The sequence below is a fragment of the Acanthisitta chloris genome, unplaced genomic scaffold (assembly GCF_000695815.1).
Source record: "Acanthisitta chloris isolate BGI_N310 unplaced genomic scaffold, ASM69581v1 scaffold8521, whole genome shotgun sequence".
Classification (NCBI taxonomy): Eukaryota; Metazoa; Chordata; class Aves; order Passeriformes; family Acanthisittidae; genus Acanthisitta; species Acanthisitta chloris.
The window spans coordinates 36,926-51,294 of record NW_008657605.1 but is presented as its reverse complement, the minus strand read 5'-3'; the positions used below and the strand labels follow the sequence as shown (position 1 = coordinate 51,294).

The following is a 14,369-nucleotide window of genomic DNA, read 5'->3' as shown; positions in this document are numbered from 1 at the left end:
GAAAGAGACACTCTAAGACCTATGTGTAAGCACAATTGTACCTGAGAAACTGCCTGGTCTCACTAGCACTGCAAACATTTCCTGAAGGTGAAGTTCCCCAATGTGTTTTCTGCCCCCTGGGTTTATTGACTTAATGTGTTTGCATGAGACCTTCCAGTTTGCAAATATGTGGCTTAAACACAGCTTCAGCAATAGGAGCTCCACTGCCTGTAGCCATCAGGCAACAGAACTATCACAAAGGTTTGATATTCTGTTAGACAATGCATTCTGCTAGTCACAGCCATTCTGGAACTAAAAGAGATTCAATGTTTCTCATTTTCACACAGTTGTAGCTGCAGAATAATCCAGAGGTGCAGCAGTGCTGGAGTGCCAGCTGCATACATGCCGTGCGTGACTGTGCACAGTGTTTAGAAAGACAGTTACCTCATTTTCCTGGGTGAAATCAAGAGCATCTTCCCCCGATGCAAGCAGAGAATGCAGAATCCTTTGCTTCACCTGTTCCCATTCAACCAGCATTGATTCCCGGTGATACTCCTCAGCCATAGCAAAAGTCTGTTGGTGAAGAAGAACAAGAGCTAAGGATCATGCAGGAACACCCAACAGCCTAGCTCTGCTATTAATAGACAAGACCAAAAATGACACAGAAAACAGCAACTACATAAATCAGCCAGGTCAGCCCTCAAGAGCTAACGATGTGCTGCATATTATTTTAAACAGGTTTCCTGTTCAGGTACAAGGGGATTCAGAAAGTAGGTGTGTGTGGAATTAAGACAACTTCCACAAACCCCCAGCTGGTACAACAGGGAAACTGTGTCTCTTCCATGGTACTGCAATGCACACAAATCTGAGCAGGCTGGAAATTGATAGTCTTGCTTCTTTAACTTAGCAGCACACACAACAACCAGGTCATCACTGACTTGTCTGGTTGTTGAGGCAACTTCTCTAATGACAAGCAGCTTTTCACCTCTCCAGAGGCTATCAAGGTCTGACTTACTGCATTCTTAACAGAGATGTGTGTTTATTGCCCATAATTCTTTTTCAGGCCTTCACTAGTGTGTTATACTTTTAAATGCGAAGTAGGATAAAATAAAAGTATTAAGGGAGAATCAGCCTGTGCCAAAGAATCAGAAAGTCTCTCTCGTGTAACTCAGGACCTTATTTTGGCAATAGCATTAGGATACAGAAGGTGCTTCACATCCTTTCCTGCTATTGTTGGGGTGAGACTAACAGCCTCAGGTATACTGGGACAGGAAATATGACTATCTCTCCGCTAATTCTCAGTAGAGAATAAGCTACGCTGTGTCTTCCACTTTTTTCCCTTTCACACAACTCCATGCTGCAGTGTACAGAACTTGCTGCGTACAGACTTGGCTGGCTGAATAAGTTTTTCGTTTCATCACAGTCCACTGTTAGGATATTGCCAATTAAGGGGCAAAACCTTCCCCACTATAAATGAATTGATAAGAGGCAGTGACATTTGGCAAATATTTAGCAACTAGAGCATAAGATCTTTATTTCTTTGTTTTGTTATATAAATTCACTTCATACTTTCATGGTAGGATATAGGTCTTGCCCTTACATTCACTACAATCATTTCAATGGGGTCTTAAATATGCTTCAATAATTACGGTATAATTATATGTAATGAAAATAATTTAATAATGCTCAAGTACTATTTCTTATCATTTGAAAGAAACACAGGCTCAGTTCTAAGCCTGATGCCCCAAGAGTACATGGAGGGAAACAATTGTAACATTAGCACTAGGAAGCAAGAAATTATATTTCCAAGAAGCAGTTTTAAGAGAAACAACAGGAAGCATTTTTCCATGCTGCATAATTCAATTGTGGAAATCATTGCCCCAGAACATGACAGATACCAAAAGCATAAACAGATTCAGAAACAGGATCAGATGAATTTCACATCAGGGAACAAGTTGTGGCTCAGATGATCTTCAAAACAACTACTTGTTTGAAGGTGAAGAGACAGGACATGAACAGGGAAAGGCTAACTCCCTTTTTTGCTTACAGACTGAGTACTCATCCCTTTCAAGGAAAGAAGACTGGACTCAGCAAATCTCTCCCTTTGAGTTTTTGTTTGTTTGTTTTACAGGAAAAAACTTTCCTTCTTCCAACTTACCCTCCTCCTGGACTCTTCAATGGCAGACAGCAATGCATTATCTTTTTCATTCTTCAGGAATCCCTGCAGAAAAAGAGAAACAGAGCTTCAGCCAAAAAATCAGCCTTGCACAACCATCAGATACATACTGCAGTACTCAGCTCTTTTAGCTCTGAAAAGTGCTCAGAGCGCTCCACCCAGTCCACTCCTGGCAAGTTTGAAGGTCACTTTACTTCACCAAAGGTACAGTAAGATGCTCATACAGAGCAATGTGAAAATGAAAATGCATTAATCCCCTCTTTTAATATGCATTAAATCCTAGTGAAATGTCCTGCTTCTCTTCTCTTTTATCTCTGTGTCCCAGCATCTGCTTCCTCTTGCTCTCCATTTGAGGGAGCTAGGATGAAAGCTGGTAGGAACGATAAGCCAAGATAAGATTGTTGGACTTGAGTGTGCTGAAAAAAATAAAACAGGCTTTGACTTGGCAGCTTCAGGCAGAAGTGGAGCTCTTGGAGGACCAATAGGAACTGTGAAAAAGAGCCTTAAAAATAGTCAGTTGAGGATGGATGGAAATAACTAAACAGTTAGAAAGCATACAGGAAAAGTTTACCACACAGCTTCTCTCCATGCAAACAGCTGGAGTGGGTAAAAAAAAAAAGAATGGTCTTTTTAATTTTCAGTATATCAGTAAATCTCAGAGGTTAGGTGTACACAAATGGACTGATTTAGATGAGCTGTTAGCTCCTTATCCCAAAGGTTACTTTCATGACCTGTAGTAGGAAATGTAAGATAGTTTGAACTTTAAATAAGTAGTTGTGGAGAAAACTGCAGTAACACACAGAGACAATAATCAGGATCCATTTATTGCACCTTAATTTGAATATCTTTATTTTGCAACTTCACTGTTATATCGCCAATTAAAGAAAACAAGTTGATTTGTAATTCCAGACTTCAACTTAATCATTATTCAGATCATAAAAAAAAGAAACAGAAGCCTTTGTCTCCCTCTGAAGTAATCAACTATAAACGATCAACTCCATTAAGTGCTAATATCTTAAAAGTCTGTACACTGACTCCACAGCTCTAAAACCAAAAGCCCCGAACAAACACAGGGAGTGGAATTCAATGGACCGTGTTTTATGCTTTTATAAAAAGAACACACAATTGCAGCAGTGTCCAACTGAATGTGTCAGGAAACAGGAGGTTTTCCTGCCCTTCATTCTCCCCATCTTCCTGCAAAGAATCCCTCTGCTGTCACAGAGAGATTTGGGCTCTTAGGAAAGTATATTTATGGTAGGTCTCACAAAGAGCCCTGCAGCAGTACAACCACCAGGTATCACAGACTGCTGCTTAGCTCTGGGAGGTGAGGAGTGTTTGAAATCACCCCAAACTGAAGAAATCTGGCAGGAAACTGCCGCAGAGGTGTGCTGCTGCCTTCCTGCTCCCAGCGCTGGCATGTGAAAAAGGGCATTGCACCCTTTCCTTCTGAAACATGTAGAACAAGCATTTGAGGTATATGGGACAGCCTATGACCCCCTTCAGCTGGAAACAGGAATGTGACCCCTTTCTGTATACCAGAGAGAGAACAAACTGCCATCCTCTGAGACAGCCATGCAACGCGGCTCCCCAGAAACAGCCCTCGAATCACCTCCAGGAGAGAGCACTCACTTCTACAGCCTATTCCTCATCTCATCAGCCACCATGTCCTGCTTTATTTTTAGACAATACCCGCAGAGAAATCGCAGTTACAATCTGAAAAAGAGAAGCTAAATCCAGATCCTTGTACACGTCTGGGGACCAACTATTGCAGCAGCTGTCACCAAGACAAGAGCTGCCGCTGCCGCAGTCACCTAAGCGGGCCAAGACCCAACCCTGGCTCTGTGCAGGAGAGGTGGGGAGGGATGGAGACACGTTTTCTAAGGCTTGTCTGTGTCTGCATGGGTGAAAGGACTATGCAAAAGCAACAAGTTTGGTGGGGGCTTTTTGTTGGTTGTTTTTTGGGATTTTTTTTTTAATTTCTCCACCTCCAACCTAAAGTGGAGAAAAATTATCTGGAATTCTAACAAGCAGTGCTTCTAGACCTTCAAAGCACACACCAACATATGAGCAGAGGAGACAGGCACATTTCTAATGGTAGTGAACTGATGCTGCAGAAAACAGCATTAACCATATTCTAACAACGCGGCTCATTTTACAGGCAAAGGCAGCTCACTGCCTCTGTGACACAGGCCTACAGCTACCTGGACGTGATGGAAGGTGCTGAGCTTGTAGAGGTCCTGGATGCCTGGCTCCCTGCTTGCTATCTGAGCACTGGATTCCTGAAAGCCCCAGGAGATACAAGTTCTACCTTTACCACCCTTGGTCTGCCCCTCCTTCCTTGGAGGGATGCATGCCGTGGGAGCTGAGCAGGTACCTGCCTAGAAAGGACACAGTACTGATGGCAATTGACAGAGTAATTTAAGATGTGCTTGAACTTCCCCTGAAGTCAGTAAATCCAGCCTTAGTACCTTTCTTAATGAAACCTCCCAGCTCCCAGAGAGTTCACTACGTCCGTTTAATGGATTACATTACACTGAATGCCAGTTAGAGGACGATAATTGTCTTTTTCAATCTCAAAAACTATTCCTTTAGCAACTGAAAATCCCCACACATACCAAATAATATCTGTAATGCCTCACTGAGGAGAGGTACATTTACAAAAGGTTGCCCTATGTCTTGTGCTAAACATTATGACTGCAGCATGACAGTTGCTGCTTCAGTTAATTACAGGCTAATTGTTAAACCTCAGAAGAGGGAGTTTCAGTAACTGATGCTGGAGCTCATGTGCTGGAGCTCGTGAGACTGCTTCTGCTTAGTTAGGCCAAGCATGAGCTCTTGGGAGTGTCACTCCAGGCTTTGGGGGCCACAATTTCACTTGCTAAGAAAGTGAAGGGTGTCCCAAGTGCTGTAACAGTCTGGATTCCCTGGATTTATCGATTGCCACCTAGCGGTGCACTACAGTTTGGTCACTGGACATGGAGATTTCATGGACGTACATAAATGCACACAGATGTCCCTCTGCTATAAGAGAAAGCAGAGCTGTGGAACAAGGATGGTCAGCAAGATGGAAGAGATGTGCTTTATGTTAGAGAATTTTGGTCCTCAAAAATCGTAGGCCACAACCTTAAAGGTTCATGTATCTCTTAAGAAGTCTGGGTTGTTAACAGTGCTGGTTGTGCTCACCAGTTACATCTGCCCTAAAAGCTTTCAGCAATCCCAGAGGCAAGGTTTGACTTTGCCAAACACTTGCAGCCTGTAACAAGGATACAGTGTTCAGCACACACAGGGAGTACACGACCCACATCGAAGGAGCTGCACTCTCAGGGGAGATGCTACCGATTGCACAACGAGGAACAGGACATTGCTTCATATTCAGCATCCAAAGACAAAAGCAGGAGAACAGAGATTACTGTAAGGAGACAAAAGGCTATTTCGTAGCAGCAGATAGCAAAGATAGGAAGAGCTAACACGAGCAATGCTAAAACCTCAGAGGTGAAAACCTCACCTTGCAGCTGTCTGTGTACAAGCCCTGCCATTGCAGGGATCCCAACATTGCCTGGATTTCACTTGAAAATGAACATGTATCTTATCTCCTTAAGGTAGGTTTATGCAAAAAGCTCACAGAGTCCTAATGTCACATCACACTGCTCTGCTTTAGTGAGTGGCTTTTATTTACCTCTGTGTTAATGTGGGACTCCCACACATTCTTCCTGTGTCTAGTTTGGAAGGGAAGCAGTACAACTTTTCTCCATCACCAGCTCTCTGCAACACTTGCTGCTGAATGTTTCCCACACACCACTTGTACAATATCCGATGAGAAGGTGTTTGCGAAACAGGGACACAGCATAGAAATACGTCCACTCTCCCACCTTCAGGTTCCCATTTTTCAGTTTTCCTGCTTACTCTTACATGTCTACTGACTCTTAGCAACTTTCCCAAGCACATTCCGGATCCTCTTGGATCTCTTATGCCTTCAATTCCAGCCTCACGTTCTCCCTCTTCTGCTGAAATCCAGCCCTACTTTGCCTTGCTCATGGATGGTTTGTAGAAGTGGCCTCACCAGTGGAGGAGCAGAACAAGACCCCTGGTACCTCATGACACTTCCCTGTTCTCACCCCATTCCTTGCTCCACTGTTATTTCTCATCTCGGAGAACTGCTGACACAAGCTGATTTGACAGGAACCAGTACCTGCCTTGCTCCAGCCTGAATTCCATCAAGAAAGTGTTCCAGTAATTCATTATCAGTACAAAAGGGCACACATGCATGCATCGATGGTCTCTTTATGACAGGAGACTGAAAGTCTCTTCTATTTACCGCAGTAAATGAGGTTAGTAAACTCTCTCCTGGCTGAGAGAAGTCTCTTAATTACTTTCATCAGCCAGGCCATACTTTTAATACTTGATCTTCCTACTCAAGCTGTCAAGACAAGGCAAATGTTGCCAAATAGTATGCTGAGGCCTTGGATGCTGACAGCAATGGTTACTTTTTCACTGGCAAGGAAAGAAAGAAGAAAATGAAATGAACAATCTGGGACCATTTCAAGTCAATTGCTCTTTGATTAAAATATTTCCAAGTGCTGGATTTCCAGCAGATCCAGTGAATCCAGCAGGGATGGTTAACAAAAATCACTCTCCAGCAATGGTTTGGGTACAGCAGCTCCAGGTGAAGCACCCAAATTTATTATCTCTACTAGCAATTTTAAGAAACAATTTGCTAAATACAATCCTACTGCAAATGTGGACGTGTCTGAGCACACTCCTGGAGTGGTGTATGCTGACAGAGCCCTCCTGGCCATGCTCCTTTGGGAAACAGAAAATAAAGCAAAAAACTATGGATCCCACTGCCACAATAATTGACTTTATTATGTATTATTGCTTTTTTTATCCAAATTATAGTTTGTGCTGACACAAGCACCAGTGCTTGCTGGCTGGCTTTCAACTGATAGGCCAAAGGGCCTATGAGCCACAGGGTGCCAATCCCTGTACTCCTGAGGAAGGGGACACGCCAGTGTAGTGTGGGTGGTATTTCTGCCTATTCACTCTTCTTTTGCATGCATGACACCAGTGCCTCTTGGAAGCTTCCTCAGGTCTCCCAAGATGTGTTTTGCTGAAATTTTTTGCTAAATAATTTTTGCTAAAGCCATGCAGATAAGCAGCTTTGCTACATACCTTGGCCTATAAAACAGTGTCCTTCAAAGCAGCAAAGAGCTGCCCAAAGATCAGCTACCAAACCCAAGCCAAGAGCATTTGTGAAATTGGCTTTCTCCTTGGGAAACTGCTACAGGGCCAAATTAGACTGAGGGTCTGAGTGCAGAAATCCTCAGAGGGGAAGAGAGCCCAAGGAAAGGTGATTTGCCAGTCAGTATCATTTCGAAGCTGCAGGAGACAAGGAATGAAAGATTGCAGACACAAAGGTCCACTGGAAAGGACAGTCTGAGGAGACTCATCCCATACCTGTACACATTGTTCAATTTAAGGATTTAGCAACACAAAATTTCCCTAGTCTAAGACACCTGTGCTTGTCAAACTACAACACACATTTCCCAAGCTCCTTACCATCATGTTTAGAGTGAGAAGTCCCATAACATTATTAATTCACTGTTGACTGAACAGGAGAAGCAGCAGGGAAAACCAGAAGGATTTATAGTTTGCTAAGACCTGAGAGCTGGTTGATGCATCAGAGACATTCAAACCAACAGCCATGTTGAAGCTGATGAGGGAAAAACATGTAAGCAATAGTGAGAACACAACTCTGTGCTATTACAGCCAAACACTGGGCTTGGGGAAGATTTGCTGCTCTGCTACCTGCCTTCACAGGGGTCTCAACCCACATGCACCATGACTGCTCTACACTTCCAGCCAATACTCAAGTTCAACCGGTTTGAGAGCCAAGGTAGGAGAGTTCTTCCTCACCCAGCTAGCATTTGCTTGTCACTAAGTCTTTAAAATACACAAAGCCTCATTTCCTCTCCATTGCGTGACTAGCAACAATTTTATAGATGCTTCAGTTTTTAAAAGCTGCTTTCTGCTCCAGCAAAATCAACTTTTGCAGAGCTGCAACACCATCTCCTCTCCCGATGGAGAAGCAGCAGCCTGGAGCTTACCCCAGCAGCAATAAGACACAATGCACACCGTGCTGGAGCCTGTGTGTGCTGGCAGAGCAGAGCTCCCTGCGCAGGCTCAGCGGCAGCACACGCAGTGTAGAACCAAGAGGGACACTGCTATTTGCCCACAAGCCTCTTCCCTGTGCTGCGTGCACCCTGGAAGATGCACAGCAGCACCCTCCCCTGGAGACAAGCTCTGGGGCAGGAACAGGGCTTCCCTGCCCCACCATCAGCATGCCACTGATGCAGTGCTCACAGCCTTTCATCTGCGTGGCAGTGTGAGCCTTAGGCAAATATTTACCAAAGTGCTCTCTGCCACAGGTTAGTGCTGGCAGTGTAAAAACTTAGTACTTTTTTTGTATTATTTTACTGTTTTAGACTGTTTGATTTGTGAAACTCATTCAGTTTTCACAGTAATCTCCAGACCGTATCCAGGAACATTGGATTTTGCAGTGTTGGATGAATATCATTATTCCTTCTAGCTGTGACAGGAAAAACTCAAACTGCCGAAAGAAGCTCTCCTTGGGAAGTCACAGATCAACTCCAACAGAAGCAGGGGCAGATGGTGCACGCTCTTTGACTCTTGCTGGGCCTGTTTGGATCTGGCAAGTAAAGACTGGAAATGTGCTCCTTAGACATACAGGCTTGGAGGGTAGAAATACAAATACCTCTTAGCTCTCGTTTCAGCCAGGAGATCACCCGTTAAGAGCAGAATGCTAATACCAAACCATGCCCAGCACTGAGAGGCACCATCACATCCCACACCCAACCGCAGTCCTCGGAAACACAACCGCAGCATGTGGCCTTCAAGGAGAGCACAAGGTGTTTGGAGAGAATAGAAGCAACATTTACCATGAGACATACAGGGAGAACAGCTTTATCACACTGGAAATGTCTAGAAAAATACCACCGCTCAGATTTCCTGATGGAATATTGTACCAGGCACTCAGCAGCCCCAAAATTCAACCCTCTGTTATGTGGCACTGGTGGTTCTGCATACAAGCAGAGATCATCGCTGCTGGCATGAAACATGACTCCGTGCAATTTTAGTTTCTCCTAGTTCAGTGTAGGATGCTCAGAAACTTCAATATTTCACTTCAAATTGTACTTATGAGTGGCGTAACTCCTAACATAGCATGGAAATCCACTGCAGCATTCCTGTGTATTTTAAGATTTTACAAAATATGTCAAGAGACATTTGCAAGATTTAACAAATCCAAGGGCAATGATTAAAATGAGAGAAATAGAACGCTCTGTTCTAAAAAACACAATATATCAGCCACCACAATATATATAATTTATATATTACTTACACAGTGTGCCTAATCATTAAAATATTAGCAATTATCCATACTATTTGTTGTATCTTTCCCCTCCATCAGAGTGAAACCAAAATAACTTCAATTACACAGATTAGTCTCTTATTCTCAGGCTCTAAAAATCATTGCTGTGTCATGTTGGGCTGCACGGTGCATGGGGATGCTGTTAGAAGGGGGTTTAGTAGGCTTTTCTCTAAGTCACAAACACTTTAATGGTCTAAAACTAAAGATAATACCTTTCTTAATCTAAAATTTTACAGCAAAGTTGCTCAGAAGGAGGTTCTCTTTCACTTACAACTATCAGCCGCCACTGCACAGATCATTTTTGACAGCAATTGTTAATGCAACACAAAAGTAGTGTAAGCAACAGTGTTTCCTTCTCTAGTGATCCTCTCTTTCTCCCCAGGCACATACTCCTTTTCCTTCTCACTATGATGCAACGGGGAACAGTTCAATGAGAATCCCAGGTCCTACTGAGCTACAAAGCACCAAGGAGATCTGTGCAATAACAAAATAGAAAATCTTGATCATCCCTAACCAGCTTAGAGGACATGCAAAGAACAGAAGGAAGAACAATGAAAAAAATCTATCTCAACTGGAGAAAGAAGGCGGACACTCTTGCCAGCCAACTACGACAGTAGGAAACGTTACTCAAGAGCCATCAGAAAGAGCTTGCTCAGCTGGCTAACACTGGTACATCAAACCTGAATGCATCTCAGACAACATTTCACTGCGTCTTAGCACAGATAAAGAAACCAAAATGTCACAAAGGCAGTTAAACCCAACACTACCTCATGCGGAACACAACTTCTTGAGTGTGGGAAGCTCTCCCCGTAGATCAAACCAGCATGACCAGCAGCAGGACCCACAGGAAGTCTATCTCCTTGGGCACTGGTGTTCCACCATCAGCAGTGGCACCAGCACAGAGCGAACAGACCACCCAGTCTGAAATCTGAGCTCATTCATCAAGTTTCCAAATACATGGCTACCTGTTTTTCTCACAATTTTTAAATGCAGAGGGATGACCTCAGCGTGGGGCTTTGCTCAGCGCTACGATGAGTGACTACACTCTGCGCAACACGAGCCCTTGCATTGGCATCAGGATTAAAAAAACAGAACCCCACAAAAATCACAAACGCATCAAGGGATCCGCAATCAAAGCCAAACTCAGGGCTTTGCCTATTTTTTCGGAATTTATTTTAAATAAATTTAATTATGAGGTAATTCCAATGGGCTTGGGATCCACAATACAATCCTGTATTAAAAATATTTCCAGCATGCAAACAAAGATAATTTCTGACTATCCACCAGCATAAGCGGCTACATTCGCCTCTCCGGGATCACGTTTTTAAGGGAATACTGTGAACAAAATGACAGATTTAAATGATATAATATCTTCGTTGTACAGTCATATTGTAATACCTCTTGCTGAAAACATCCTCGGCATCAGGCAGGACACTCAAATCGAGCCATCGAAACTAATTTCACTGATGACGCCATTTTCTTATTTCTTTCGCTGCCATTTTAGCATCGTGGTTACTCCACATTTCCTCGAGATGTAGCTGTGCATTTTCTTCCCTCTAAGAGGAAACCATGCTTAAATAACACAGAGAGAAATAAAACCTGTGTGTTGAATTTCTGCCCGTGTCACGTCCTTGCATGGCAGGGGCAGGGACGAAGCAGTTGCCATTGCAGACCACACCTCAATTCACTGTACCGAGAGCTGGCGAGGAGTCTCCTGAGATGGGGTAAGCTGAGAAAGCAGCCACTGGAAATCCCTCAGCACCACACAAAAAAATGATAAAACCAAGGAAAGAGGAGTGTCCAAGCCCTGCTATGGGAGGATAGGCTTCTCTCCAAACACCGCAGAAGACACTAGCTAATAAGGGAGTAGCTTGAAAAGAAAAGCAAAAGGCATAAAGGAGGCACACGGACAAGCTTGCAGTGTCTGCAGAGGGACTAATTGTACATTAGCACTGACATATAGGCAGCCACAATCACCCACTTAACCTGGCAGCAGAAAATTCATTTCTCAGGATCACATCCGAAAGCCAAACTGCCATCCCTATCAGTCAATGGAGCATCTCCCAGCCCAAAATGACACATTTCTGATGGATCACCAGCAAGAGGGACAAATTATTAAACAAACCTGTTAGTCATTAACACCCATCCTCCTCTAACCCACTTCTGAAAATTTCAGGGCAGTCCTTTGGGCTCCCCCACCCCTGCTAAGTGCTTCATCCTCCTGCCTGTCTGACTGGGAGCACATAACCTTGCTGTTTGCGAGAAACAGGGATGCTTTCAAGATTTTGGGGAAACCAAAACACAATTGGTATTTGCATCTCTCTTCCTTTACAATTTCAGATGCGTAAAAACAGCTAAATGCCTTCAAGTTAGTCTAAAACTGTATGTAAAAAAAAACAGTAATGAAAAAGATTGGTTCTCTTTACCTCCTCTGGATGCGAGTAGCAGCCTGGCAGCGCTGAGCCTGACACTCTCCCTGTTCTCAGGCTGGCTCAAGCAGAAGGATTTCGGCTGCTGTGCCCCCATCCCACAGCCAAGAGCCTGTGTATCGCCTTCCTGAACATTCCTCAGGAGCACTAGTTATCTTTCTGCTTCAGTAAAAAGAAAAGCCAAGCAACAATCTTCCAGCCTCCATCTGCATTTCAGACAGAAAGCGATGCACGCAGCGAACGCTCACTGCCTCGAAGGGACAACGCCTGGTTCAGAGACATCAAAATCCTGTCAGCACTGTAAATGCGACACCCAAGTTACACCAGGATACAAATCCCAAACCCAGCATAGATGGCTTTCCCCAGTGCTGCACCTCCACAAAGGGGTTTCCCGTAACATTTCTATTGCAATGTGAAGTCTCTCAGAAAAACCCACACAGGGAAAGAAAACCTTGCCCAAGTTCAATTTACTTTATTTCGCTGACAGTGGCTAATGCTGCAAAGAAAGCACCAAGATTACATGCATCGTAGTGTGAGGAATATAAGCTCTTTTTTTTTTTTTTAAAATACACGTTGGGATGTCAAGAAAATGTGCAAATTTGAAGTTCAACTCTCTTAAATAACATGAGATGATTTTAGCAAAATCATCCACCTGAGCTAAAAAAATAAGCCCAAATTAGCCAGCCCATCCTTCCTCAATATTTCTAAGTAAATCATCGCTACTTTTTTCACTTAATAGCTATTTTCAACATGGCAGTATTGGATCCCTTGGAACAAATACAAATATTTTACTGACAGTGAAAGCAAGCAATCTGGAGTTCATTCATGTCACGATACCTTTAAATCCTCAATTTAAACATGCCGTGGTCTTCAGAAATGGTGTTTCCTTACGACATTACTGATACATTTCACAAATTTAATTATTTAAATTACCTATGAATTATTAATTGCAGATCATTAAACGAAGAAACAGAAGTCTGGAATATGCCTGTTATAACTATACAATTTATATTTTTTAATGTTAAGACATTATAAAGCTCAGAGAGAAAGGCATATATTAAAATTCTCTGCTGCAATAAATGTTACAATATCCTTTTTCAGCTTATTTCTCCTATTGTGTAATAAACCCAAGGTTTAAACTTTCCAGACTTGGGGCATGAGACCGGTGTGCTGAGGATACACCGGAGACAATAGGTTTCCATTTTTCTCCTCTGGCTGTACTCCACCCTGGCTGAGGAACTCTCCAGCAGCCCATGCCTTTATTTGCGCCTTGCATTAACAAGCTGCACAAGCTTTCGGACTTTAATGTAAATGAAATGTCAAGTCCAGATGCTGCCAAAAGATATTACGGAAAACCCTGCTCTAAGAGACCTACAGCTAATTATTCATTACAGTGGCTCAGTCATTTTTCCATACATTAATTTATGGAGCTTAGTTGAACTCTGTCTCCCACCCACTTCAGACAAAGGAAAATAATTTGCCACACTGTACCAACTGCAAGGATAACTGAGCCATCTCCCACCGGGGTCAGTGGGGATGGGGTGGCTTCCTCCATCTTTTTACACATGCAAACCACACATCTCATTGTCCTTTACTTGATTTCTTGCTGAGCTGCTTTTGTGACAAGACCCCCCTTTGCACAGGTAATCTGCTGTAAGAGACACAACTTTTTGGCCATGCTATGTCACTGTACGTGTCTCCACTTCTGAGCATTTCTCAGCTGACAATAGGAAGAGTGCAGAACATGGCATGCAGGCACCTTAATATCTGGGGAGGGAGCCCCGAAGGAGACAAGTCACTCCCTGCTGCAAGAGCCCAGGTGCCATCCTGGCACAGCATGTTTTATTAAACTAGTTTTTTTCATATAGAAAAATAGAATTCAAAGGAGAAAAAGCAACCCACCCTGTACTTCTGCTCCCGCACCAAAGGCAGGCAGAGCTCCCAGTTTACATGCAGCCCCTGAGTGCCCAGATCTGGGAGTATTAAATCAGCTGCCACCCACCCAGCTAGTCACGGCCACCACATTTATAAAAATGTTAATTCCCTGACTGCTTCCCTTTACTATGATTTCACTGGCTTAACCCCTTTCAGAACGCATCCTATTCACTTGAAAGGGAGGTGGGATCCAGGCTGCAAACTCTAGTTGACTAAGCAAATATACTTCACCACCTCATTTAAGAAACTAACAAAAAAAGCAAATCTCCAAGTGCCTTCATTTACTTTGAAAGAGTAGATATATTTTCTCTCTTATTTTCATCCCACATTTGAAATCCTTACTGCAAAATGAAATTAGCAAAAGTTTAGCGTGTCTTCTAAATAAATCATAAGTGCATCTGTA

At 43.3% G+C, this 14,369-nt stretch overlaps 1 protein-coding gene across 1 annotated transcript in view; it reads right to left on the bottom strand.

The window, feature by feature from the left end:
- Positions 1–14,369, bottom strand: part of NUP93 (nucleoporin 93kDa) — a 74,109-nt gene that overhangs the window by 28,622 nt on the left and 31,118 nt on the right. Inside the window, exons 3-4 of the mRNA XM_009084784.1 lie at positions 2,138–2,200; positions 424–552 (exon numbers count right to left, since the gene is read on the bottom strand). Coding sequence (XP_009083032.1) covers positions 424–552; positions 2,138–2,200 — 192 coding nt within the window. The remainder of the gene's footprint in view (positions 1–423; positions 553–2,137; positions 2,201–14,369) is intronic.